The sequence below is a fragment of the Mastomys coucha genome, unplaced genomic scaffold, assembly GCF_008632895.1.
Source record: "Mastomys coucha isolate ucsf_1 unplaced genomic scaffold, UCSF_Mcou_1 pScaffold21, whole genome shotgun sequence".
Lineage (NCBI taxonomy): Eukaryota > Metazoa > Chordata > Mammalia > Rodentia > Muridae > Mastomys > Mastomys coucha.
The window spans coordinates 53,368,036-53,392,487 of NW_022196904.1; the positions used below are offsets into that span (position 1 = coordinate 53,368,036).

At 40.8% G+C, this 24,452-nt stretch overlaps 1 protein-coding gene and 1 long non-coding RNA gene across 2 annotated transcripts in view; one reads left to right on the forward strand and one right to left on the reverse strand.

Moving 5' to 3' along the window:
• Positions 1-24,452, reverse strand: part of Chrna7 (cholinergic receptor nicotinic alpha 7 subunit) — a 127,546-nt gene that overhangs the window by 6,826 nt on the left and 96,268 nt on the right. The window contains exons 5-9 of the mRNA XM_031386859.1: positions 8,299-8,378; positions 5,595-5,762; positions 4,086-4,280; positions 3,079-3,165; positions 1,826-1,935 (exon numbers count right to left, since the gene is read on the reverse strand). Of these exons, the coding sequence (XP_031242719.1) occupies positions 1,826-1,935; positions 3,079-3,165; positions 4,086-4,280; positions 5,595-5,762; positions 8,299-8,378 (640 nt within the window). The remainder of the gene's footprint in view (positions 1-1,825; positions 1,936-3,078; positions 3,166-4,085; positions 4,281-5,594; positions 5,763-8,298; positions 8,379-24,452) is intronic.
• Positions 55-4,358, forward strand: LOC116102331. Its single transcript, XR_004123086.1, has 3 exons — positions 55-106; positions 1,554-1,694; positions 4,275-4,358. It is a non-coding gene; the product is annotated as an uncharacterized LOC116102331 (long non-coding RNA).

The following is a 24,452-nucleotide window of genomic DNA, read 5'->3' on the forward strand; positions in this document are numbered from 1 at the left end:
GTAAAATGGGAGGTAGACTTCCTTATGCCTGATGTTGATTTTACTCTTGCTTTTGAAACAGGTAGTGTGTCATCTGGTTCACATGGATGGATAGGCAGAGAGACACGTAAGTCACACCGAGCTTAGTTTGCCCTAGTGTATTACGATGCTAAGAAAGAGGAGAATATAGGTGACTGTACCTAAGCTCTGTAACAGGACTAATGACTTCTAAAGCAAGGTTCCTGGACTGCAGCAATGACATTTGAGAAAGAAGCATTGAGGCTGAGCACATGCTACAGCTGGTGCTGTGAACTGTGGAAAGCCGCTTGATCCATGCCCCGAGACAGCGCTGGCTTCCTCCATCCCAAGAGCAAGCGGTCTCGTAAACAAAGCCCTTATTTGGCTAAGCTTGCTGCCCTTGGTTGCTTCTGCATTTGGTGACCTATCCGCTTTTGTCACATGGCCCATTGGGATTGGCTAAGCTTGGGAGTGCTTACCGGCTGAGGGCGTTGCCCTTGGTGCTGAAGACTGTTGAAGGTTCCTGAATAAACCGCTAAAAGAAGAGCTTGTGGGTTGCATCTTTCTTGCTGGTCAAGGTGGACGCGATAGTGAACTTTATGTGGGATTTTATTATGTGTATAAGGAAAGTACAATAAAGGGAGAACTAGTACTTTTATGAGGCCACTGGAAAATAAAAGGTTCCCTTTCCCAAGTTAGGCCACTGTAAGCTATTGCAGTGATTGTATTCAAAATGCTGGAAGCCCTTTGTTCTACTGGGGATCTAAATGTATCCTTTGCTATATGCTGGGTTGATTCTTTTTGGACTTGAGTGCTATTGAATGGGTCTTCAGACAGGGGATGGAGAGGGCTGCTCTTCTTATCTTTAGGTCAAGATATTTGCAAGGCTCACCATGGTAGGGGGTTAAGGCAGCTCCCTTCTACCTTGGGTTACATTCTGGCAAAGTGGGAAAAGTCTGGGCTCAGACTAAGCTCTAGTCAATGTCACTGGGTATCAGCTTCAGATACCGTGATCCTAAAGATGGTGTGGCAGGTGAGCATCAGAAGCTAATAGTGCTGGTCTGATGGTTGCATGCATAGGGAAATGATGACATACCCTGGGCTAAGAGCTCATCCATTTCCTTTTGTTCTCTGTCTGTTATCCACTGGGAACTGTTCATCTTATATCAGGGGTTTGGGTAGAAACTTGCCCTCTACAGCACTGGTGTCTGCCCTTACTGATTCTAGTAAGCACACACTGAAAAAACCTTAGGGGGAAAAAAAACCTGAAGGTGTACTCAAACATGTACAGATAATTTTCTTATAGCATTCCCTAAACAATATAGCATAAGAACTACTGAAATGGTATTGACATATCAGGAATATGTGCAGACATTTGGAGATGATCGATCTGTAGTACACTGGAGGATGGGTGCAGGTTCTGTGTAAATGCTACACTATTTTTACCAGGAGTGGAGACACTTTTCAGACTTCTCTGTTGTCAAGAGTTCTGGAACCAGTACTCTGCAGGATACTGAGAAACACTCATTCTGCTTCTCATTCTTTTCACCCCTCAGTCTGCTGTGCAGCTCCAGCCATGTTGCTTCACGGCCACTCTCCTAGTTCCTTCAACTATTCCAAAGTACTCGTCAGTGGGAGAGCATTTAAAGAGTAATGCTAGCAAGATACAGAAGCAGCCAGTGTGGAGTCCTAATCTGGTATGTTATTGTCAATCACTGCCATCACTGATGCGTCATCCTCAAAGACATACAGAGGGGTGGAGTCTGTTTAGGGGCACTAAACCATCCCCTCCGGGAAAGCAGTAACTCCACCGGGGCACAAGACCTACCCACTTAGGCATTTTGCCACCATCAGGGTCATGGTGGTGATATCGCAGCACAATCACTGTCACCACCACAGAGAGGCCCACGATGATCATGGTGCTGGCAAAGTACTGTGCTGTAGAGAGAGCAGAAGCAGTGTGAACCTTGGAGCCCCAGCAGCATCTACTGGGATGATATTTTCCTACTAGGTCATACTGTGCAGTCATACTGAAAAATAGGCTGTGTAGCCTAATAACCAAACTTCTGGTGGAAAAAGAGCAGACAGCCTAGACCTCAAAGACTTCACTCCCCAACCCAAATTGGAAGTAGCAACTCTCTGACAGCATACAGTTCCCATCCCCATGGCACCCTGACTAGGAACTGAGTGCTGGATGCAGCAATGAGAATCAAAAATTAACCTGGGCACAGCACCCTTTACACAATCACCTTCATTTCTATCTAGGAAACTATACAGGATATGGGGTCTTCCTATTCCTGTCCCTCATCCCTTAGCAGAAACACCTATCTTAGATAAGAACATATTTGTTCTACTCCCATCTCTCTAAACAATTATTTAATAAATTGACAGCAAGTAAACTCAGGAGATTGTAGCTAACAATTAGAATATGTGATTTGTCCTATTCTTAAGGGGTACTCCAGCACACACAGACACACACACCCCACCACCACCACCACTACCAACACACATATACACACCACACACATACACCCCACCACTACATACACACACACACACACACACACACACACACACACACACACACACACACACACACACCACCACCACCACCACCACCACCACCACCACCACCACCACCACTACCACATACACACACACACACACACACAACCACACACACATGCACACCACCACCACACACACATGCACACCACCACCACCACCACCACAGATAATCATCTCTCATTTGTTAAGATGGGTCATCCTTCTGGCTAGCCTTGAACTTGTGAATCCTCTAATCCCCCTGCCTCAATGTGACAAATACAGAGACTACAGTTGCACACCACCACTCATAGCTATTTTTTGAGATTCAAGGCAAGCCACAAATTTGGACATCTCTTTCCTGTCTCTCTTGCTTTGGCCTAGGTATGGGCTATAGTGTTTTGCAATAGTTACAGCAAGTTTTGTGCCCACAGCAGAGAAGAGAGGGGTAGAATAAATCTCTAGAGGCTGGAAGGATATGTCCCTCCTCTGTCTACCTGCTGGGGAATCCTAGGCACACTTGAGCCCTTGCCTTACCTATCAAGGGCACAGAATCAGATGTTGCTGGCATGATCTCAGCCACAAGCAGCATGAAGACAGTCAGAGAAAGTAAGACAGTTATCCCTGAAACAAAAATGTGAGGCGTTCCTTAGGCAGAACAGAAAGCTAGGTTGAAATTCCATCTCACAGGCACTCACAAAGGTAGTTTCAAAGCACTAGTTACGTCTCCAGTGCTATACCATAAGTCCCATGGTTTCTGTATATACAGGCATATGAAGTTTTCTGGGTACAGTTCCTGCTACCTCCTGGAACCCAAAAGAACCTCAAAAGGAGACAAATTTAGAATTCCCAACTTTGAGAGAGAATCAAGCAGCATGATTACTTCTCAAGGTCTTTACTGCATTATACTAAGAAGCAGTTTAACACAGCAGGATCAGGAAACCATGTGGCCAGAGGCTTGGTTTCATTCAGGTCTTGACTCTGCAGCTTAATTAGCTGTGTGACCTTGGGTAAGATATTTAACATTCTAAGCCTTATGCTAAGAAGATAGAAGACTTGTAAAAGCTTTCTTCAACACATTAAATATGTATTTATTTAGTAATTTTGAGATATAAGAAGCTCATTTTACCTTTCAAAACCCCACTTTTCATATTTTCACAGGGAATTATAACAAATTGCATTCTTATTGTAATGTGTGCAATAATTTACAGATGCAAGCTGATATTAAGTTAATGTGTCTACCATCCATACTGGAGGCTGGCTAGCTGCCACTGAGGAGCAAGATGGGTGGCAGTGGGGGAGAAAGATGGCCCATCAGGGTAGAACTGATCTGGTCTCTCACTATATCCTGTCTTCTTCACAAGAAGAAGGAACACCTGGTCCTGCCAGATTCTCAGGAAGGCATTCTATCTCCTTAAGAGGCAGAACCAGGAGTTTAGGATGTTGTAAGGCTGATCCTGGCACATAGGTCCATGGATAGTGGGTCACAAGGGACACCTACATGGCCCATAGTGTCCTGTAGAGGAAAAAAAATGGACACTTACCAAGAGAGATTTTCTCTCCAGAGTCTGCAGGCAGCAAGAATACCAGCAGAGCCAGGGCTGAAATGAGCACGCAAGGAATGAGCAGGTTGAGGCCATAGTAGAGTGTCCGGCGGCGCATGGTTACTGTGTAGGTGACATCTGGGTATGGCTCTTTGCAGCATTCATAGAACTTTTCATTCCTTTTGCCAGGGATTCCTGCAAGGAATGCCAGAGAAAGGAAGGAGGTCATCAGGTCATCAGAAGACACAATTATCTTTTTTTTTTCCCCAAGTGTGTACTACACAGGAGCAGAGCTCTGAAAATTGGGTAATGTGTGTTTGAACAAACCCTTACTGATATGCTATAGCCATTTAAAAGTATCTCAGTGAAATTCAAGTGAACTGATAGATATTCCTTTGATGCACTAGAAGTACTTAGAATATCAATTTTATAGCATTATGAATGCAATTATAAGCAGGAGCCACATAATAGTGTTTCTGTTGAAGATGGAAGAAATGTACAATGGTGATAGCCCAACCATACTGTCAGATTAGAATAGATCCCATGAGCACACAAAATCTGCACTAGCATTGCTAGTTTAACATTGTATCACTTACTGATTCTGTCGCTGGCTTACTTTGTGTACTGTAAGTGAATTCTGTCATATTCACACAGTAAAATAGCACAATGACACTTTTCAGAATGTATACCTGATGTTAAGTGACTTATAATAATATTGGTTTGGATTTTGAAAAAGTAAAGTATAGGTTCTTATTGATAAAACTAAATGTCAAAAAGCCTACAGAGGGAGAAGAAAAAGTCAAACTATTTTTCTAAGACTTAAGAGATTTGCCAACAGGGGGTAAATTGTCATGCAGGCATCATGTCAGGAAGTTTGTCTGCTAGAAGGAACAATTTCTCAGAATCTCGCTGTAGTTTAGAAGATTGAAAATGCTAGAATGACCAGTTTGCTCCCTGGCCTAGAGAGGCAAATGGATTTAGGAGATTTACAATCTCCCCCATCTACACCATTTTCAAACAACTTGACTCACCTTTTGCATCCTCCCACTCCATGCTAAATGCACGTACTCTTTGCTTTAAAAATCCAAAGCCCATCCCCTCTAGCAGAGTGCTGACTTGGTGTCTAGGCATACTGTATCTTCCAATGTGAAATTTTGTCCTGTGCCCAAACACTGATGTTTGTACTTTTGTCTGAGCCCCATTTGTGATTTTCTTCATTTACACCATCACTGCAATGTGCAGTCCAACCATACCATAGGACTAGAACGGAACCCATGAGTGCACAAAACCTGCACCAGCCCTGCTACTTTAACTGGCCTCACCATGGTTGTTTGCTGCATTCACTAATTGTTTTCTGCTTCTCGTTCTGAAGCTCTCAGGACATGATGGAAGAGACTGCCAAGTATAGTAAATGAAAAGAACAGTGGAAAATCCCTGAGTTCTTCAGCTCACTCAGGCAGAAGACACCTTTCTTTGGGGATACAATGTCTTGGTCTCTGCCAGACTTACCCATGAGATCCCATTCTCCATTGGGGATATAACTGCTGATATCTGCCTCTTGCATCTGCAGGTCCAAGGACCACCCTCCATAGGACCAGGACCCAAACTTCAGTTTGCACTGCTGCACATCAAAAGGAAACCAGCGTACATCAATGTAGCAGGAGCTCTTGAATATGCCTATGCAAGCATGGGAAATGATCAGAGGATTGAAATAGAGCCAACTGAAACGGGCTCAAAATACCCAGCAGTTCCTAAATCCCCCCCCCCCAAACTTTCACTACACCTATTCAGGGCAAACTGAGGTGCCTCTCCAATTTTCACCCTTTGCAAAAATCTCTAGAGCAACTCAGCCAAAACCTTATTGCCTTTTCAAATTAAAACACAGTGCTAGCCTCTGTTATGGGAGACTTTCCTTATGAAATTGTGCAAATTATCCATTACAAACTTTATTTGCCATGGGCACATTCAGACTCTAAGCAATATGAGAGAAAGAAGGGATGTAATAAATCTCAGAGACATTGATATAGATGATGAAGAACTTAGAGAATTGGAAAGAGGTAGGGAGAGGCTGTTGTTTTAAGTAGCAAATTGAGAAAATATTTAGTTATTTGAATATATATAAAATTGTAACCTGTTCTGTTTCCACAGTTGGAATGAATAGCTGTAAAATTAAAGAAAGAGTTTGGATGCAAAGGAAGAGTCTACTGAAAAAGCTAGAATTCTCAGAAGAAGTAGATTTCTCATAAGGTCATAGTGAGGAGACATAATAAAACCAGTCCAGATTTTTATGGCATGTATTCTTGCCTGGTCACAATTGACTGGATTGTACTAGAAGGCACATATGGCTGAAACGCCCCAGTGCTAGTGGGGCAAGGGCAACACATTTCTTTGAACTAAAAGACTGAATGAAGGAGGCAACTGAAGAGCTTTACCCATGTAAGCTCCACTACACACCTATTGCTGAGATAACGTAATTAACTATCCTTTTAAATGTGATTTAGAATCTTGGATACTGAGTCAGGAGGATGACAAGTTCAAGGCTATCTCAGGCAACTCAGTGATGCCCTGTCTCAAAATAAAAAGGCAGAAACGTTAGGGATATAGCTTAGCAGTATTCAACTCACTTAATGTATGAGGCTCAAAATTTGATCTGCATACATATAACTTACAGAATTACTTCAGATGCTCACATAAACTCAAAAGTCACTACTGGTATTCCCATACCCTAGTAGGCTGAATTTTCCTTATTCTAAATTGTACTTGATTCCACTTCTATAAAAAGAACCCAAGAAGAGGATGGAAAGGAGTCAAAGGTTGTCTAAGGATTGCAGCAAGATCAGTTAACTGCTGCAAACAGGTAAGGGATGATGGGAACACTCTAAAACTGGATGGATCATGGTGATACTCTCACTTCAAATGTGTAATATGTAAATTCTTCCCCCATCTACCTGTTAAAAATGAGCACATGCTGCTCTTCTGGAGCACCCAGGTTCAGTTCCCAGCACTCACATGGTGGCTCACAATGGTAACTCGCTGGTTACTCAATTCAAAGTGTGCTGGAAGGCATCACACAGCCCAGTCTGCATGGTGCTTGCATTGCAGAGTGAGGACTGGAGTAGGCAAACAGATGATTTAAGACAGAAAGCCCAAGAAGCAACACTTCTTTAATCAATATAAACATCAGTGAGAGGGATCTGTCTCTGCTAAATTCAATCACATTCATTCATTTATTGACAGGAAGCCACCTGCATTTGAGGAGTGATGGATTATAAGGTGAGCAAACACAGATTCTGTCTATAGAATTCTTATCACCTGCTAACAGGAAGAACAATGTAAACAATAGGCAAAGTCAGCTCTGCTGTGTGCTTGAAGATAAGGAGGGGCTGAATGCTAGAAAAGGGTGTGGTAGGCATTCGTGTGTAGTTCTGAGACCTTGTATATTCAGGGGTTGCATGTCTTGAGAGGGTGTTAGTGTGTTATGAGTGTAGCAGTAACAGTGTGGCACTGGGTTACAGATTTGTTATGAGCAGTTACAATGAGGAAGATAATTCTTGAAAATCTGTTAACAAATCAAAGGATAAGGTGAAAAAAATCAATCCCTATATGCTAAAACATACCTGGAATGTGTGTCAAAAGGCAGCAGTTTCTCGGACTTCTCAAAGAGCAGCTTGGGATCTTATGAGTCCCACAGTAATGACAGGCAGGGTGATAAATCAACCCCATAAAGCTCTTTACCACCAGGAGGTTAAGAAGGTGAAAAGAAACAAGTCACAAGTGGGTGCTCCCTTGAGAGCACTGGGCCTTGCGTCTATCTTGTGAGCAGGCTTGATGCATGAACCCAAGATGTGAACCCAGAATGTCCACTATCTTCCCAGCACTGGAATACCTCTCAAGTTACTGGGAAGAGATGAAGGGGAAAGGCCGGCCTACCGTGTTTATGGACACAAAGAAGAGTTTGAAATTACTCAGCAGAAGAGAGTAGAGTGTGAATTAGCATTAGTAAAAACATATGACAGATGCTGGTGAAGACACTCTGAAATGTGATGTCAATATTTTACAGAGATGATACCCAGAGTGAGCAGAAGAGACATGTGAGAGTTCTGATAGGAAAGGAGGGGAGAGTGGGAAGATAGCATGGAGCCAGTCCTCAGTCCTTAGGTCCATTGCACATAGGTGCTTAAATCTTCTCACTAGAAGAAATCCAAGATCTTACCTGGAGGAAGATACTGGCAATGCCCAGAAGCATTCACCAAGACATTGGTGTGGAATGTGGCATCAAAGCGTTCATCAGCACTAGAAATAGGAAAAGGATTCATGAGTTAGCACCTCCAGGCAGTGGGTTTCTCAGTGTCCTTAGAGTTGTGCTTAAAACTCAGGAGAGTAGCAGCTTTTTGAAGGGTTCCTGCTTGTCACTGGACAATCTCACTCCTGCCTGGGGGAGCAAATGCGGCTTACTTGGAAGGTCTGTTCATGGAAGAGCTAATGTCCTCTTCCATTTCATATGAATTGTGATGTTGGAGTTTCCTTTTTGTTGCTGTGATTAAAGTACCCTGACTAAAGCAACTTGGAGAATAAAGGTAGTTTTTAGCTCACAATTCTAGGATATAGGAAAGACAAGGCAAGAACTTAAAGCCTTGGGTGCAGTCAAGAGCAGGGAGAATAAGTACACACATCCCTATTTGCTTTCCTTCTCAGCTAGCTTTCTTCTGTCTTACCCTGTTTAGGACACCCTGCCATTATGTAATACTATTCCTGAGGAGACATGAACAAATATCTACTCATCCTAGATAAGGGTCCCAGGACAGACTAAAGTAAAGATATCACCAAAGTCCAACTCGAAGAACTAGTAGGATTTATGGGTGGGCTATTTACAGGAATACAGGTAAGGGGCTACTTACAGGGGCAGAAATGACTCAGGATATTTGCATCATTAAAATCTACCCCAGAATTGGTGATAGCTTCCTGTCTCTGGAATGGAGTTCACACTTAACTAATGTTAATAAAAATATTTATTTGAATGACTAAAACCATAGGTGCAGGATCTGGGTATCAACAAGTCCCAGAGTTTGCAGGCAACAGTGGTGACAAGATGGTGGGTTGATGGCAAATTAAGTGTTTTACATGAATGCACCCCAACTTTCTCCCCTATATTTAAGCTTCCTACAGGTAGGAGTTATGATTGGAATAACAAAAACACACGCATACCAGGAAGATAAAGCAACTTTTAAAACTAACAGCTTGTGCCAATCATTTCTTAAGTTTTCTACATTCTTATGTTTTGAAATCTGAGACTTCAATGACCCTGCAGAGGTTTCCCTCTTGAGATCAGGCAGTTCCTAGAGAGAGTGAGCAAGTGTCCTATTTTGCTTACTGTTGTGATGATAAATACCATGAGGGACTTAGGGAGGTCAGGGTTTATGGGGTTTGTAGATTCTACTACTAGATCTACTAGGGTGTAGATCATCAATGGAAGTCAAGGCAGGAAGTTAAGGCAGGAATCTAGAGTCAGGATTGAAGCAGGGACCCAGAACAATGCTCACTTTTTTACTTACTCCCCATGCCTTTCTCAGCTTGCTTTCTTATACAACCATGTCCCCAAGGATAGTGTCTTAGTTTGGGTTACTATTGCTGTGATGAAACACCATGACTAAAAGCAACTTGGGGAGGAAAGGATTTATTTCACTCATAGTTCCATATAATAGCTCATCATCAAAGGCAATGAGGACAGGAACTCACACAGGGTAGAAACCTGGAGACAGGGGCTACAGCAGAGCCTATAGAGAAGTGTCACTTACCAGCCTGCTTCAGTTGGCTTGCTCAGCCTGCTTTCCTATAGAACCCATAATCACCAGCTCAGGGGTGGCCCCAAATAATGGGGCTGCCTGCCCTTTTCCATCCGATTTTATGGGGGCATTTTCTCAACTGAAGCTTCCTCCTCTATGATGACTAGCTTGTGTCAAATTGATATAAAACTAGTCAGTACAGGCAGCATAGCCTACAGTGGGCTGAGCCATCAACCATCAATCATTTACTCAAGAAAATGTCATAGAGATATTCCACAGGCCAACCTGATGGGGAATTTCTAAACTGATGTTCCTTCTTCTTCAGATGATTCTAGTTTGTGTCAAATTGACAACGCTAACCAGCGCACCAAGCTTCAAGAATCCCTTTCAAATCTAAATTAACCAAATTGGAACCACACTCCTACCACCTACTCCATCAGGGTCTTATACCCAGTGCCCTCATACACCAATGTTGCCAAGGGGAAACTATCCTTTATCACCAGAACCTGCTATATTACTTATATTTAGTCAACGGTGAACCAATTTGCCCTTTAAGACTGACCCAAAGGAAATCAAAGTAAAGACCACTGCCAGTTTTCTCCCTCTTCTGTGCCTTCTGCCTCACATCCAACCCCGAGCTTTGCTCTGTGACCCTCCCAGCATGCTTTACATCCTGCTTTTGGAGCTCCTTGAAAAAGAAAAACACAAAACAAAACAAAAATCTTTCTTAATAAGTAGTCATTTTCTTATTCCTATACCATACTAAAGTCAACTCTATGTGGCCTTAAAACCCCACCCTTTATGTAAAGAAAAATAAATTGCCTGGAGCAGGAATGGGGAGATAGTTCACTGGGGTCATGAAGACCCCATCACCTTCAGAAAACATCAGACATGGCTGTTCACACCGGTAACTACAGCGTTGGCGATCAGAGACAGCTGGATTCCCCAAAGCTCTGCCAGCCAGCAGAGGCAAAACTGAGCTTCCAGCTCAGCGAGAGAACTTGTCACAGGGCAGTAAGGTGGATAATGATAGAGGAAAATATTGTCCTACCTGGTCTATGTGAGCTTACACACACACACACACACACACACACACACACACACACAGTCTCTAAATAAATAAATGGAAAACCCAGGCATTCAGTCAAGGTGTTGGCTACACATAGTAAAGGCCCCCTCAATTTGATAACCAAGATCCCCAACTGGGACTGCCTATGCAGTCAGCACCTCAGGCAGCCCGCTTTATGCCTAAGGTTCCTCCCTGGAAAACTTGAGAGTCACAAGGTACCAATGATCCATCTTCACTGGGAGCCACACAATCACCAGTACATATTTAAAACATTTAAAAATAAAAGAAATTAAAAAGAGGAAACTTCCGATGAAAAAGATAAAAAATTACTTTAAAAAAATGTAATATCCTCTCCAAATTCAAGAATATATTACAACTGGGAAACAAACCGAAATTACAGCTGTGGTTGATGAAGTAATTTTAAACACATGGTGGGAGGTTCTGCAGGTAAGCATCATAGAAGACAAGTGGACCAAAAATGACGAATAAATGCCACACAAAGGACAAGGCCAGCAGAGTCCATGTCATTGACAGGAAGACAAGAGCCAGAGTGGGAGGGAGAGAACCACCAAAGAAGAAACCACACAAAGGAATTGTCTAAGCAGAAGGAAACCATTCAAGTGTGAAGGCAGAAAGAGGTATTTATACGAAGGCCAGAGAACTAGAGTCCCACGCATCTGTCCTTGGGGAGCTTTAAAAAGAAAGAGGGTAAAAAATGGATGGAAGGAGGAGAGAGGGAGGGACAGAGGGAGAGGAGAAAAGTTTATACTCAACTAGGAAGGGAGAACAGGGTCATTGTGATGCGCTATGCAGATAGCTAGAATAGCTGGAGCCATACTGGAGAGGTACACTCTGGGTTGGCAAGAGATGCACGTCAAACAGAAGAAAATGTGTTTTGAAATGCACGCAGTGTTTTGCTGTGTAGTCTTGCCTAGCCAGGAACTCTAAATCCTCCTGCCTTGGTCTCCCAAGTGCTATGATTACAGCTGTGCATTATACCTAGCCAGCATTATGGATCTGATTAAAGGCACACCTGTAAAATCTCCTAAGAGGCAGTTCTTTTGTCACTGCAATGGCCATTGCTCTGATCAGTGTACTAAAAGAATTTCTCATTCTTTTTTTTTTTAAATATTACATCAAGGAAAAAATAAATTCAAAGGGGGAAATGTACAAGACTTAAATATGAAACAAAAATATGATGAAGCTTAAAGGGAAGGACGAAAGCCATTCATCCCAGATAGATTGGGACATCCACCTCCTTACACCAAACTCCACAGGGAGTGACAAAGGGTGGAAACACGTTTAGGATGTTTATGGTGAAAACATCCATACATGATTATCAGTGAGCCACAATATAAATAGTGACTGGAAGGGACTAGCTGATTGATGTCCAGCTTCCACACTGACTCAGGAAGGTATGACTTTCCAGCTTTTTCTCCTGAGACCCCAAGGCCCTTCAGAAGCATGTCAGAATCTCAGAAAAATGTTTATTTCTTTTTGTTGTGTATGAAAATGGATATAAAAACCAACCGATGTTCAAATAACTGGATCTCAAGTTTTAGCTCTTCAAAGACAAAGCAGTGTATTCATGTGACTCATTGGCCTCCTATCTGGGTGAAAAAAAAATGTAACAGGATCTTCTCTTCCCCTGAATGCACACACATTTGAATCTCTTACACATGATTCACCACATAAACCTTCAGCTTGCCATTGCCCTTTTTAAAAGTTCACATTTGTGCCTACAGTTTCTCGTAGTGAACCTCTGTTCCTACCAAGGTTGACGATCCACAGCATCCACACAAGGTATCACATGGGTATTAAAGCCCAGAGTTTTTATATACTTTAAGTTTGGAGTTTTCTTCTGACTGATTTTTATATTTATAATAAATACCACACAGGCATCTGTTAGATCTAAGATTCAATTATGAAAAGAAGCAGTTACTAAAAGCTTTCCCTTCAAGTATTTAGATCAATTTAATTAAAGAGTTCTCAAGACCACAAGAGAAATGGACTACATACAAAACACTGTTGCCAGTAGCAACAGCAAACCTGGATGACTCCATGACTTCTGAATGTTGTTCATCCAAACAGAGCGCTGAGATGGACAGGACTGTAACACTGCAGCCGCTGTCCAAACAGACCACTGTGAACAAGGTAGCAGTTTCACAGTTCTGTCTCATAGCAAATTAACTTCATCAATAAATGATATAAAAGTAAAGTTGTGAAGTAGATTTGTGCTAATACCACCTTATCTGTTCTGAACATTAAGGCTAGATAAAAGATGTTTGGCAAGAAAAAGCTTGTGGCAAAGCTCTGAGTTTAAAAATAGCTCTCTCTCTCTCTCTCTCTCTCTCTCTCTCTCTCTCTCTCTCTCTCTCTCTCTCTCCCTCCCTCCCTCTCTCCCTGCTTCCCTCCCTCCCTCCCTTCCTTCCTTCCTCCTCTCTCTCTCAGAAACTCAAGTGTCCAGTAGACCTCAGTGGCTCTGAATATGAATGTGGCCCAGTCTTGTGCCAGTACAGCTGCTCCCATAGATACCAGAACACAATTGCAACTGTGAAGGAATCTTCACCCACAAGACTGTTGATGCTAACACTAGAGACCACCTAATGGCAGTCTAGAGTAGTGATTCTCAACCTTCCTAATGCTGCCACCTTTTAATATGGTTCCTCATGTTGTGGTGAACCCTGACCATTAAATTATTTTTGTTGCTACTTCATAATGCAATTTTGCTACTATTACAATGAAGAATTGCAGTGTAAATAATTTCGAAGACAGAGCTTTACCGAAGGGATTTTGACCCACAGGTTGAGCACTGTTCTAAAGTGTCCACTTCATTCTTTCCTCTGTCTTTGTGTGTTTCTGAAAATCTTGTGTTAGTTTGAAAAAAGGTACAAGCTATGCCCCATCTTCACACTCCTAATGACTGGAAAATGCAATGCCTGTGCATAGTTCTTGAGGACCTCAGATCTGGTCCCATAGCTCCCCACCAGCCAAGGAGCACGTGAGCCTGCACTTAGTATGAGGAGAGCTCTGAGCCTTGTCCTCACCTCTACCCATAGGAAGGACAATGAGGAAATTTTAAATCAAATATTCAGATTGGGGTTTTCTATCTTGGGATGGTCGGGTGAGTTAGGCAGAGTATTCAGAAGAAAATGAAGGTATCCATGTCCCTGGCAGAGGGCATAATAGCATTATACACCCAGGGTAAACTGGACCATGAAAGCTTTGGGAAGCTGGAGTCTGCAGTGTGTAGGTCTAGCCCCAAGCAGTTATGAGGGGAAAGGGTCTCTGAAGCAAACTGAAGGTTTGCTCCAAATTCTGTTTTCAGAGCCAGTAAAGGTGTAAGAAAAGAGAATCTTCAGCACTTAGCTAGATAGCATAAGACAGGGTTCATGGATTTCTCTTATGAACATCCTCTTATGAACATCCCCTCAGCTCTGACAGATGCCTGGTTCTGCATCAAAGAGAAACTTTTCCTTGTCATTTCAGCTTTCTCGATAGCACTGACATCTACCGCAAAGCCCAGAAGGTGAAAAGTGACCACATCATCTGTGAAGGAAGAGTAGCTGGCTTGAAAAAAAACAGTGGGGTAGTCATCTCTACAAGGTTCAGCAAGAATGAAACTGTATCCAGGAACTAATAAAGAATTTTAAAAGATATCCAGGCACACTGTACTGCTACATATTGGATATATAGCTACAGACACTGATATGTAAAATCCATCATGTGGGTTAAAAATGACTCCTGATAAATGAGGTCTCATGAGAAATCAGCCCATTCTCTCTAAACTCCAAGTTAAAAAAGATGAAAGTATGATTTATCAAAAAACAACAAAAACATCAGGAAGGGAGGCAATCCATCTGCCTCAGAACACAGTTATAAGTTTAAGGCACCATTTATTTCTAAAGAAAGAGAAAAGGTAGTTTCTAATAACATGTTTATATATATAAAGTTAAGCTTTCATGATGTAAAACAGGTCCATATTCAGGTCTCCATAAAACAGATAAGCTGTAATAGATGAATTTTATATATACTTTAGTTTTACTTATTCATTCTAAGTATCTGCAATCAGTTATCCATGCAGGCTATCACATCACATAACCAGAGAAATTTGAGTATTACCAAATTTTCATGGTCATTTCTACCTACCAAGGATCTTAGGACAGTGGTTCTCAGCCTTCCTAATGCTTCAGCCCTTTAATGCAGTTCCTCATGTTGTGGTGACCCTTACTCATAAAATTATTTTTGCTGCTACTTCATAACTATAGTTTGCTACTGTTATGAATCATAATGTAAATATTTGGGTTTTCCAATGGTCTTAGGTAACCCTTGTGAAAAGGATCATTTGACCCCAAAGGGATAATGACTCACAGATTGAAAACCACTGTCTTAGGAGTTATGGCTGAAAAACAGGGAAGAATTTTCCAGAAGAAGGCACTCAAGAAACAGAATAACCCATGGGCTAGCACCAATCCCTGGCACTATTAATAATACTCTGTTATGCTCAAAGACAGGAGCCTAGCATGTCTGTCCTCTGAGAGGCTCCACTCAGCATCTGACTCAGACAGATGCAGATACCCACAATCATTGGGCAGAGGTCAAGGACTCTTATGGATGAATTGGGGAAAAGATTAAAGGTCCAGAAGAGTTTAGGAACTCCACAGGAAGACCAACAGAGTCAACTAACCTGGACCTCTGGGACCTGTCAGACACTAAGCCATCAACCAAAGAATACACACAGACTGCAACAAGACCCCAGGCACATATGTAGCAGATGTGCAGCTCAGTCTCCATGTGGGTACCCCAAAAGCTAGAGAGAAGGCTCCCCCTAAAGCTCTAGCCTGACTGTGGTGACGGTGGTATCTGATTCCCAACAGATGTAGCTGCCTAGTCTGATTTCAGTAGGAGAGGCTGTGCCTACTCTGGCAGAGACTTGAAGCACCAGGGTGAGAGGATACCTAGGGGTGTGGGACAACTTTTCAGAGGAGAAGGGGAGGGAGATGGGGGTCTTAAAGAGGGAGGAGCCGAACCAGCATTTGGAATGTAAATAAATAAATAAAAATTAAAAATAATAAAAGGTTAAGTCAGTTGTTACAAAGACCTGAAATGCCAGACTTTAGCAATGGTATCATGGGAAGTAGTTTACATAAATGAAGATGGTATAATAAATGATAGGATTCAAAAAGAAGGAAAGAGAATAAAATAAAAAACATGGCTACAAAGGACAGAGAGGTTATAGAAGGGAAGGAAATAGGTTGGGGATAGATCAGAAAATGCAAATTAACAGCTATGCAGGGTGACTAACTTAATATACAAATGAAGTTTAGAAATAATAAAAGTTGTACTGCTTGGGGATTCCTTTTAAATGAGTGAAGTTGGCTGAACCATCCTCCTCCCATGTGATGAAGTAGCTATGGAAGATGATGGACAAATCATTGATTTTACTCCAGTGATATTTTTTACATTTATACCTCCCCTAATATACCTTAAATATAAAGGATGTCATTTATTTTGAAGTATCTTTTCTTTTCCAATTACACATTAAATTCAATATAATTCCATGTATGTTTCTGTGATTACTATAACTTGATTTAACCTTACATAGGTTCTAAAAGTCCTCTAAATAACACAGGAAGATACGATCCAGCATTAACAATGCTTCTGCATGTTTCAGATTGGGTGCAGTTGAACATCACTAGTATGAGGAAAAGTGTCTATGTCTAGCAGGGCATGTCCTTCAAATTGGTTCTTTCTCTTTATAACTCTCTTACCTAGTCGAGTTTTTGATCCATATTATAAATTTCAGGATCTAATAGTCCAATCACATACAGATCTTGTTGGGACTTTAGTTGTAATAACATTAAATTTTGCTTGAGAAAATTTGCTATCTTCATAGCATTGTTTTCCAGGCACACACTAATGTACCTAGACATTTAAGAAGGTTTTATTTTTTTCTCAGTATATATGGATAATGTTTAACACCTACAGATGCTGGCCATGAAAACCATCACATCACATTTTCTAATTGTCTGTTGTAAGAGAATGAAAATATAATTTCATATTTTCATTATTTTGCCCTATCAAATATATTTTGATTAGACTCCTTGGATAAAATAATCAGTGAATGATGATACCTTATTCTTTTCTAGTTTTTATGCTTTTACTTTTGTTATTACTTAAAATTATATGGTTTCTAGGAATTTTCATGATAGCAAGTAACAGTTTTATTTTGTGCCACATACCATAGTCATTGGCTATTCAAGAAGCATTTCCACACCCTTCCAGGGGATGCCAGAAACAGCTACTATGTGTGGATATATATATGTATATATCTTTGTTAACATTTGATTTATAAATTAGACATAGTGAGATTATCAAAAGCTAAGAGATTTGGGCATGGTACATTCTGGTAATACTAGCACTTGGGATCTGTAATGGAAATACCATGAGTTTGAAGAAAGCTTAGACAATCAGCAAGATCTTACCTTCAAAAGTATGATTAGATTTAGTGGGGAAACATTCTAACTGAAATTTAAGTATTTATTTTTGTGTTATTGTATACTAGGGGAAACTCTCCTGTAATTAAAATTTTAAGGCAGAGTGATTGAAAGAAGGAGAAGGTAATTTAGTCTGAGAGACAATATCTGAGAATTGGATAGAACAAGTTACCAAGCCATATGGAGAACACTTAAAATTCAACAATGTGGAAACTGAAGAGATAGGCCATACAATTTAACAGACATCACCAAAGAGATAAATAGAAATGAGCACAAGAGAGATGTTCCTTACAGTATAATCTGGGAAATGCAAATTGAAAAATGAGACACCACTACATACCCAATAGTCAAAAGGGAGACAACAGCAAATGCTGGTAAGATTGTGGAGGTATAGAAAACACTTCCCCATTCTTTGCTGATGGGAATATAGAACAGTAAGTTACTTTCCTAGAGTTTGGCACTTTCTTACCCAACTAAACACACTCCTATCAATAATAAATGTAACAATTCTCTCCTAGTCTTTACCCATTGGAGTGGAAAACTTGCATTTACCAAGGTATGCAACGGTTGAGATCAGCTTTACTAACAGTTGTCAACATTTGGAAGGGATGGACAAGCTCTTCATTAGGCAAGTGAGTAAACTATAATTACTTCAGACCACCAAAGGTCATTCAGTGTCAAAATGAAATAAGAAACAAGCCATGAGAAGACAAAAATATATCAAAAATATACATTACTAAGGGGAAAAGGCTATTGTGAAAAAGTTGCATAGGGTTTTAATTCTGACTTTCTAGAAAGAGCTGGAGTTGGAGGGAGATGATGAACGTGTCATACAAAGGAAGCATTCTTAGACACCGAATATGTGGCCAGTCAGCTGACTAAGGATTCAAATATTAGAGTCTCTGTGTGGGACTTAAATATCTGGACCATTAGAATTCAGCCAGTGTTAGAGTTCTTAGCCTGGGTTCTGAGACTAGGGTCTGGAGATGTGATAATAACCTAGAACTCTTGACTACTAGCATCTATAGATTGTTCTCTTTTCTGGCTTTTTATAGCCTTTTCTCCGTTAGTCTCAGCTCTCCGCTTCCACTCATGCAGTCCTTTTTGTCCCTTTCTTCTTTCTGTATGGAATACACTTGAACTGTTCTAATTTTTTCTCCCACTGTTAGGAACCTTTTACACCCCAGTGGTCACCACTAAGAAAAGTTCCTCCTCTGAGAATTCACTTGGAAGACAGAGTAAGAGATAGGACATTTGCCAATGCTCAGGAGTGTGGAAACCATGAGGGTTGCTCAAGCCCTAGGTACAGTCTGGATAACTAAGGCATGGAATACCTAGGCAGGATACCAGTCTGTCTTAGGAGGTGTGCTCTCCCTTTTGTCCTCCCTGGCCAGGGTGGAATAGTTACAGAGTCATCTACAACTATTGGAAAAAATGCCATTGATCTTTTGAGAGTGATATTTAAATCACAAATTTTCCCTTTAAATCCTTTCTACTGTAATTATTGAAAGATCCATACTTCTATATTTTTGCATACAGAACAAACTTGTTAATGATTTACAATATCTGCTTGGGTATTTACTTATTTGGATATTTGCTTTTCATAATTCATCTTTCCTGCTTTTGCTTTCACCTCTTGTGTGTATATGGTTTAAGTTCTTACTAAATAGCTTATGGATTTTTCTTCTGTAGTTATTGCTGAGAGATTTGTGTTTTGTTTTGGCTTTTGCTTGTTTATTTGCTTAACCAGCTGACTAATCCATATGGTTTTAGGTGATTAGCTGCAATGATCTGTTTCTGCCATCCAATGCTGACTGCCTTCTCCACCCACTCATTGCATTTCTTTCTTTCTCTAGCAAGAATATTTTCTTTGCTCCTTCCCCTCTCACTACCCAGATGGAGGATAAATATACAACTCCCATTTCTGTTGGTTGTTTTTATTCATTTCTAAGTTATATGTTTTACTAAAGCTGGTGTCTCTATGGTCTTCCTGAGCAGCTGAATGAGCATTTTACTCCATGCACTATATAAACACTTCCTTTTACACCACTCTTTTCCAATACTTTAATTCCACTCCAGTTTTTTGGTCTGGTGGTAGTTTTGAATCCACAGCCTAGTTATATACTAAGCAGACATTCCATGTCTGAGCTACTCTTCCACCCTTTGTTTTTAACATTAGATTCAGCTTTATTATATTACACATTCCAGCTTGTTTATAATAAGTTACCCACATGCATTTACCTGATTTTTAAAATTATTTACTTTGCCTACTCTTCTCATACCTCACTCCTAAATTTATCTTCTGGTCATTTCTTTTATGGCACTGTGCATCTGGCATGGTGAATTTCTTCAGTCTTTGTTTCACTGGGGATGTCTTGATGTTACCCTCAGTACAACATGGTTTAGCTTGGGACAGAATTTTAGATTGACAATTATTTTCTTTTAATGTTTAAAAGTATTATGATAGTTTGGGCTCCTATCATTGCCCTTGAAAGCTCTGATTCTAATTGCCATCCCTCCCTCACCCAGTTATCTTCTCTCCTCTATCTTTTTACAGACCATCCTTTCGCTTCAGCCTTCTGTACCTTTATTTGCTCAGCATTTCTTTGGCTCCTTTCTTATTACACATCGCTCCTCAGAATCACATCTCCTGAACCTGAGGATTTATGCTTTATACTGATATTATTAAATTCTCAGCAAATCTTGTGGATAATGTCTTCCATATAGAAAGCACTGTTTCAGTGGAAAGCTCTCCTTCCCCCACAACACACACTGGAGTTAGCTGCTCCCACTCTGTTGACTGCATGAGCTATTCTGCAGCTGTTTGTAGATTATAGGCAATTGACAGATGTAGAAACAGAGCTTTTGGGGAATGGGCTTAATTGGTACAGCTTTGATGCCCTGCCCATTGTAGATAAACAATTTTAATGTTCATTTCCAAATCTTTTTATACCATGTAAATCTGTACTGGTTTGGCTTTTCCATTGAACTGGCCAGAACATCTGCCTTCCCTCATGTGACTTAATGCATTCTAAAACATGTTCATGTTTCTATTTATATGGAAGTTGAACCTTTACCAGTTTTATAAAGACATGTTTTAATGCTTTCCCTTCATTCTTTCTATTGCTGCTTTCCACAGTGCCAGCCAAGGTGTGTGGAACACCTGCTGATTAGGCCAATGTAGGAGCCCAGTCTCTCCTGATAAGAATTCAGTTTTCCAGACCTGCTTTATGGGTGACCTTGGACATTGTAAATCTGCAGTTTACCTAATCTAGATGTAATGGTCCCTCCTCTCAAGGACTGCTTACACACAGGAAGCATCTGGGAAGACGCAGAGACGCCGATGTCACATCTTTGCAATTTCTGTTTACTATTCTTTCCTACTTCCCTCTGAGTCAGGCAGGAAATTGCTTCTGCTCCATCAAGTGCATCTCACCTGGCATCCTAGGCCTCCACTGAGTTTTTTAATTTGATGACTATTTCTCTTTCCCACTAATTTTACTTGATTCTTGCTTTTAAATGGTATGTAGCTCTTTTCTTGTGTTTCCAACTCTCAATTGTGTTTAATTATGTGCCTTTTACTGTGTTTGTAAATGATTACTCGAAGTGGTTCTTTATTTTGTAATCGTAACTTAAAGAGTTCATTTTCAACCAAGAGGTTTAAAGTTGTCTTAATCTCCAATGCATTTCTGCTCTGGGTTTGTTGTTGTTGTTGTTGTTGTAGCATACAAAGTGGAGTCATAAAGGTGGCTCAGAAGGTAAAGATACTTTCCACCAAATGTGAAACCCTGAGTTTGATCCTGGAGACCCACGGGGTAGAAAGAGGGAACATCAAGTTGTCTTAAAATTGCCACATGTGTGCTGTGGTACACGTTTGCACATGAATGTGTACATGTGTGCCCAACACAAATAAATTCAAAATGTAATAAAAGTGAGAAGGTTAAATTTAAGAGAAAGGCACTGAAGGGCAGAAATGAGTGATCTCTGTGGCTCCCTCCCTCACAGATTCTTGAGCAGCAGAGCTGCATGAGCTATTTGTTAGTTGTAAAAGTTCACCGCTCAAATGCTGTCTCATAGCCCCCATGTGCAGGGTACATGAAGCTTACTGACTGGCACACTGGAATTAATACTGAATTTCTGTAAGGTTCAAATGGTTTACTAACATTCTGGGGGTGTGGAGCAGGGCTCCTCAGGTTCTTTAGAGCTCCTCAGATCCCCCGAGTCCTCATGCCAATATAAGTGGTCCGAAGCTTTCCAGTGAAATGTGGCTAGCAAAAATTTAATTCAAGATGTATTCAGGTAGCACCTCCTCTCCATTACAAACTCATAGTAGAGAGCCGACTTGTAGTGCAGCGCAGTCAAGCTTTCTTTCCATCCGCCCTTTCTGTGGATTGGAATCAGCCCATCTCTACTTCTCCTGAGCAGCCTTGTGTTGATCTCAGCCTCTTCAGTTTCACCCACCTCAAAAGCTGTGAGAGAGTATGCACAGGCTATCCTCCTGCTTTGGTGGATAATTAACTTTACAACCTCCAACTATTGAATGAACTAGTTAGGACACATTATAGGAAGAAAAGCTGGGCTTAACCTTATGAGTATGCTAATAGATTTCCCATTCTTTGTAACACAGTTCCACCTATCCCCCAGCAATGAGGCTGACCTGGTACCTATGCAAACTAAGAGTTTCCAGAACAATTTGGGAAATAAAGTTCAGGCTGAGGTTTTCTAGTAATTGACTGGAAAGTAACTACTCTGATTGTTTTGAGACAGGATCTTGTTAAATAGCCTACACTGGCCTATCACAGTTCAATCATTTAGATGAATGGATATCAGCATCCTGAAAGCACACACACAAATAACTAAGGTAGCTATAAGTTTCAAATGGTGATGGACTGTTTAGATGCCATTTAACTGATAGATGATAGCCATATCAAAACAAGGAGAAAACAAAGCTGCCTAGAGCCCACATCGCTACCTGCTCTTTTGTAAGTGCACAGGTATATGCAAGCATTCCCATTTTTCCTTTTTGCTCTCTACTCCTCTAAAGAAGTATATAGCAGACAAGGCTCTCACTAGGTAACCAAATTAGTCATAACCTTGATTTTGGACTTCCTAGAGTCTGTTAGGACTCTAAAGGAAAAAAAAAAACTCTGTTTAAAGACACAAAAGCTATGGTATCTTCTTGTAGCAGCACAAGCTGCCTCTATATCATTAGCCCTTATAGGCTGGACAAACGCCACTTATAACACATAAAAGCATGATGACTATGAAAGGTACAGTAATGCCACAGGAGTGACAGGTGACACCCTGTGCCAGGAATAATGACACGTAGCTAATGACTCAGGCCTTTCTCTTTGTCGCACATATTCTAAAGTATATTCCACAGATATAGGTAAAGCCAAAATACCTCCCAAGAACTCTAATTTTCTCTAGAAAAATAATTTATAGACAGTAGCCTGCCCCAGCAAAATGCAGAAATCAAGCCCCATCATCGCAGTTCCAGTGAAGGTCCGGATTTTATCACATGAAAAGGAGATCTCTTTCCTGTATATGGTTAAAACAATGCTAGAAAGGGCCATATCAGAGTACACTACTTAGTCTTAACTCAGCAGTAATAAGCTTCCCTCTGCAGTGGAGGACCGTCAGAGAACTGCAGCTTTTCTGCCCTCCTGTACTAATAATGCCTTAAAGAGCCCTTGTCTTTAAGGTATTAATGGGAGCTGCATGAAAAGCCTGAACACACCTTCTACCTGACAAGAAAAGCTGATACCTCCTTCCTCCACTTAGAGTCTCACTAAGTAATGCCTGCAGTGTACAGGTTATAACATCCCTTTTGTCTATTAGATACAACCTTTGGAACAAATTAAATTCTACAAGTGTCTATAATCTCCAATGTTAACAATGTCACCACAAAAGATCTGGGATGTACAGCAGAGATTTCCCCACTTCCCTGTAACTAATCCACCCGATGTCACTATCATGTCTAAGTGCCTTGACTTACGACTTTCATTTTCTGACTACAAAGAAATTATACAGTGGATCATGTCATTCAGGGGAAAATCTATCCACAATTCTTCTGTGCCATGGTACCTTATAGCTCAGAATAAACTCTCTCTTATTCTATTAAAAACCCATCAACCATACCAAAAACCTAAGAAATTCTTAACTCTATGAAGAAAAAGGAGCCTGACAGTGGTGGCACACGCTTTTAATCCCTGCACTTGGGAGGCAGAGAAAAACAAAACAAAACAAAAAAAAAAAAAAAAAAAAAAAAAAAAAAAAAAAAAAAGAAGAAGAAGAAGAAGAAAGAAGAAAAGAAACATGGTAGATGCTGAGCCTGTGGTGTTATGGCCTAGAATTCTGAATTCTCTGAGATGCCTTTTAAAATCACTGCAGTAACAATGCACCATAAAGCACTGAGGCGTATCCCTGAAATGAAGGAGAATGGAGACATTCCCAGCAAAAAATACTACATACAAAAGAGGCTCAGTGGAAAACTGGAACTGAAAAATAGAGTAACTGGGGTTAGAAACACACAGACAAGGCTCGGTGCCAGAGCAGAGAGTGACACAGAGAGAATGGGTGTCTTGAAGGTGGAATGGAAATTATCCAATCCGAACCTTAAGGTCAAAGAAAAAATACCTTAGAAAACAATAAAGCTTATGGTGAATATAAGATGATAATAAAAGACCTACAGGTATTTGTGTTGAGTCTCAGAAACAAAAGGATGTGAAAGAAGAAAGAAAGTGAAAATTGAAGAAGAAATGGCTAAAAGTGTTCTCAAATTTAGCAAAATATATATTTATAGAGTGAAAAGGCTGAGTACAGCATAAGAGGAACCCAAAAGAAATCATGCCAGTGTTCATCATGATCAAACACCTGAAAACTGAATGAGAAGGAGAATCTTAGAGCAGTAGCAGGTAGATCATAGAAGGAGGGGAAAAGCAAAGTGTTGAGACATGAGGCATTATCACAGAGCACCAGCAGATGCTGAGACATGAGGCATTATCACAGAGCACCA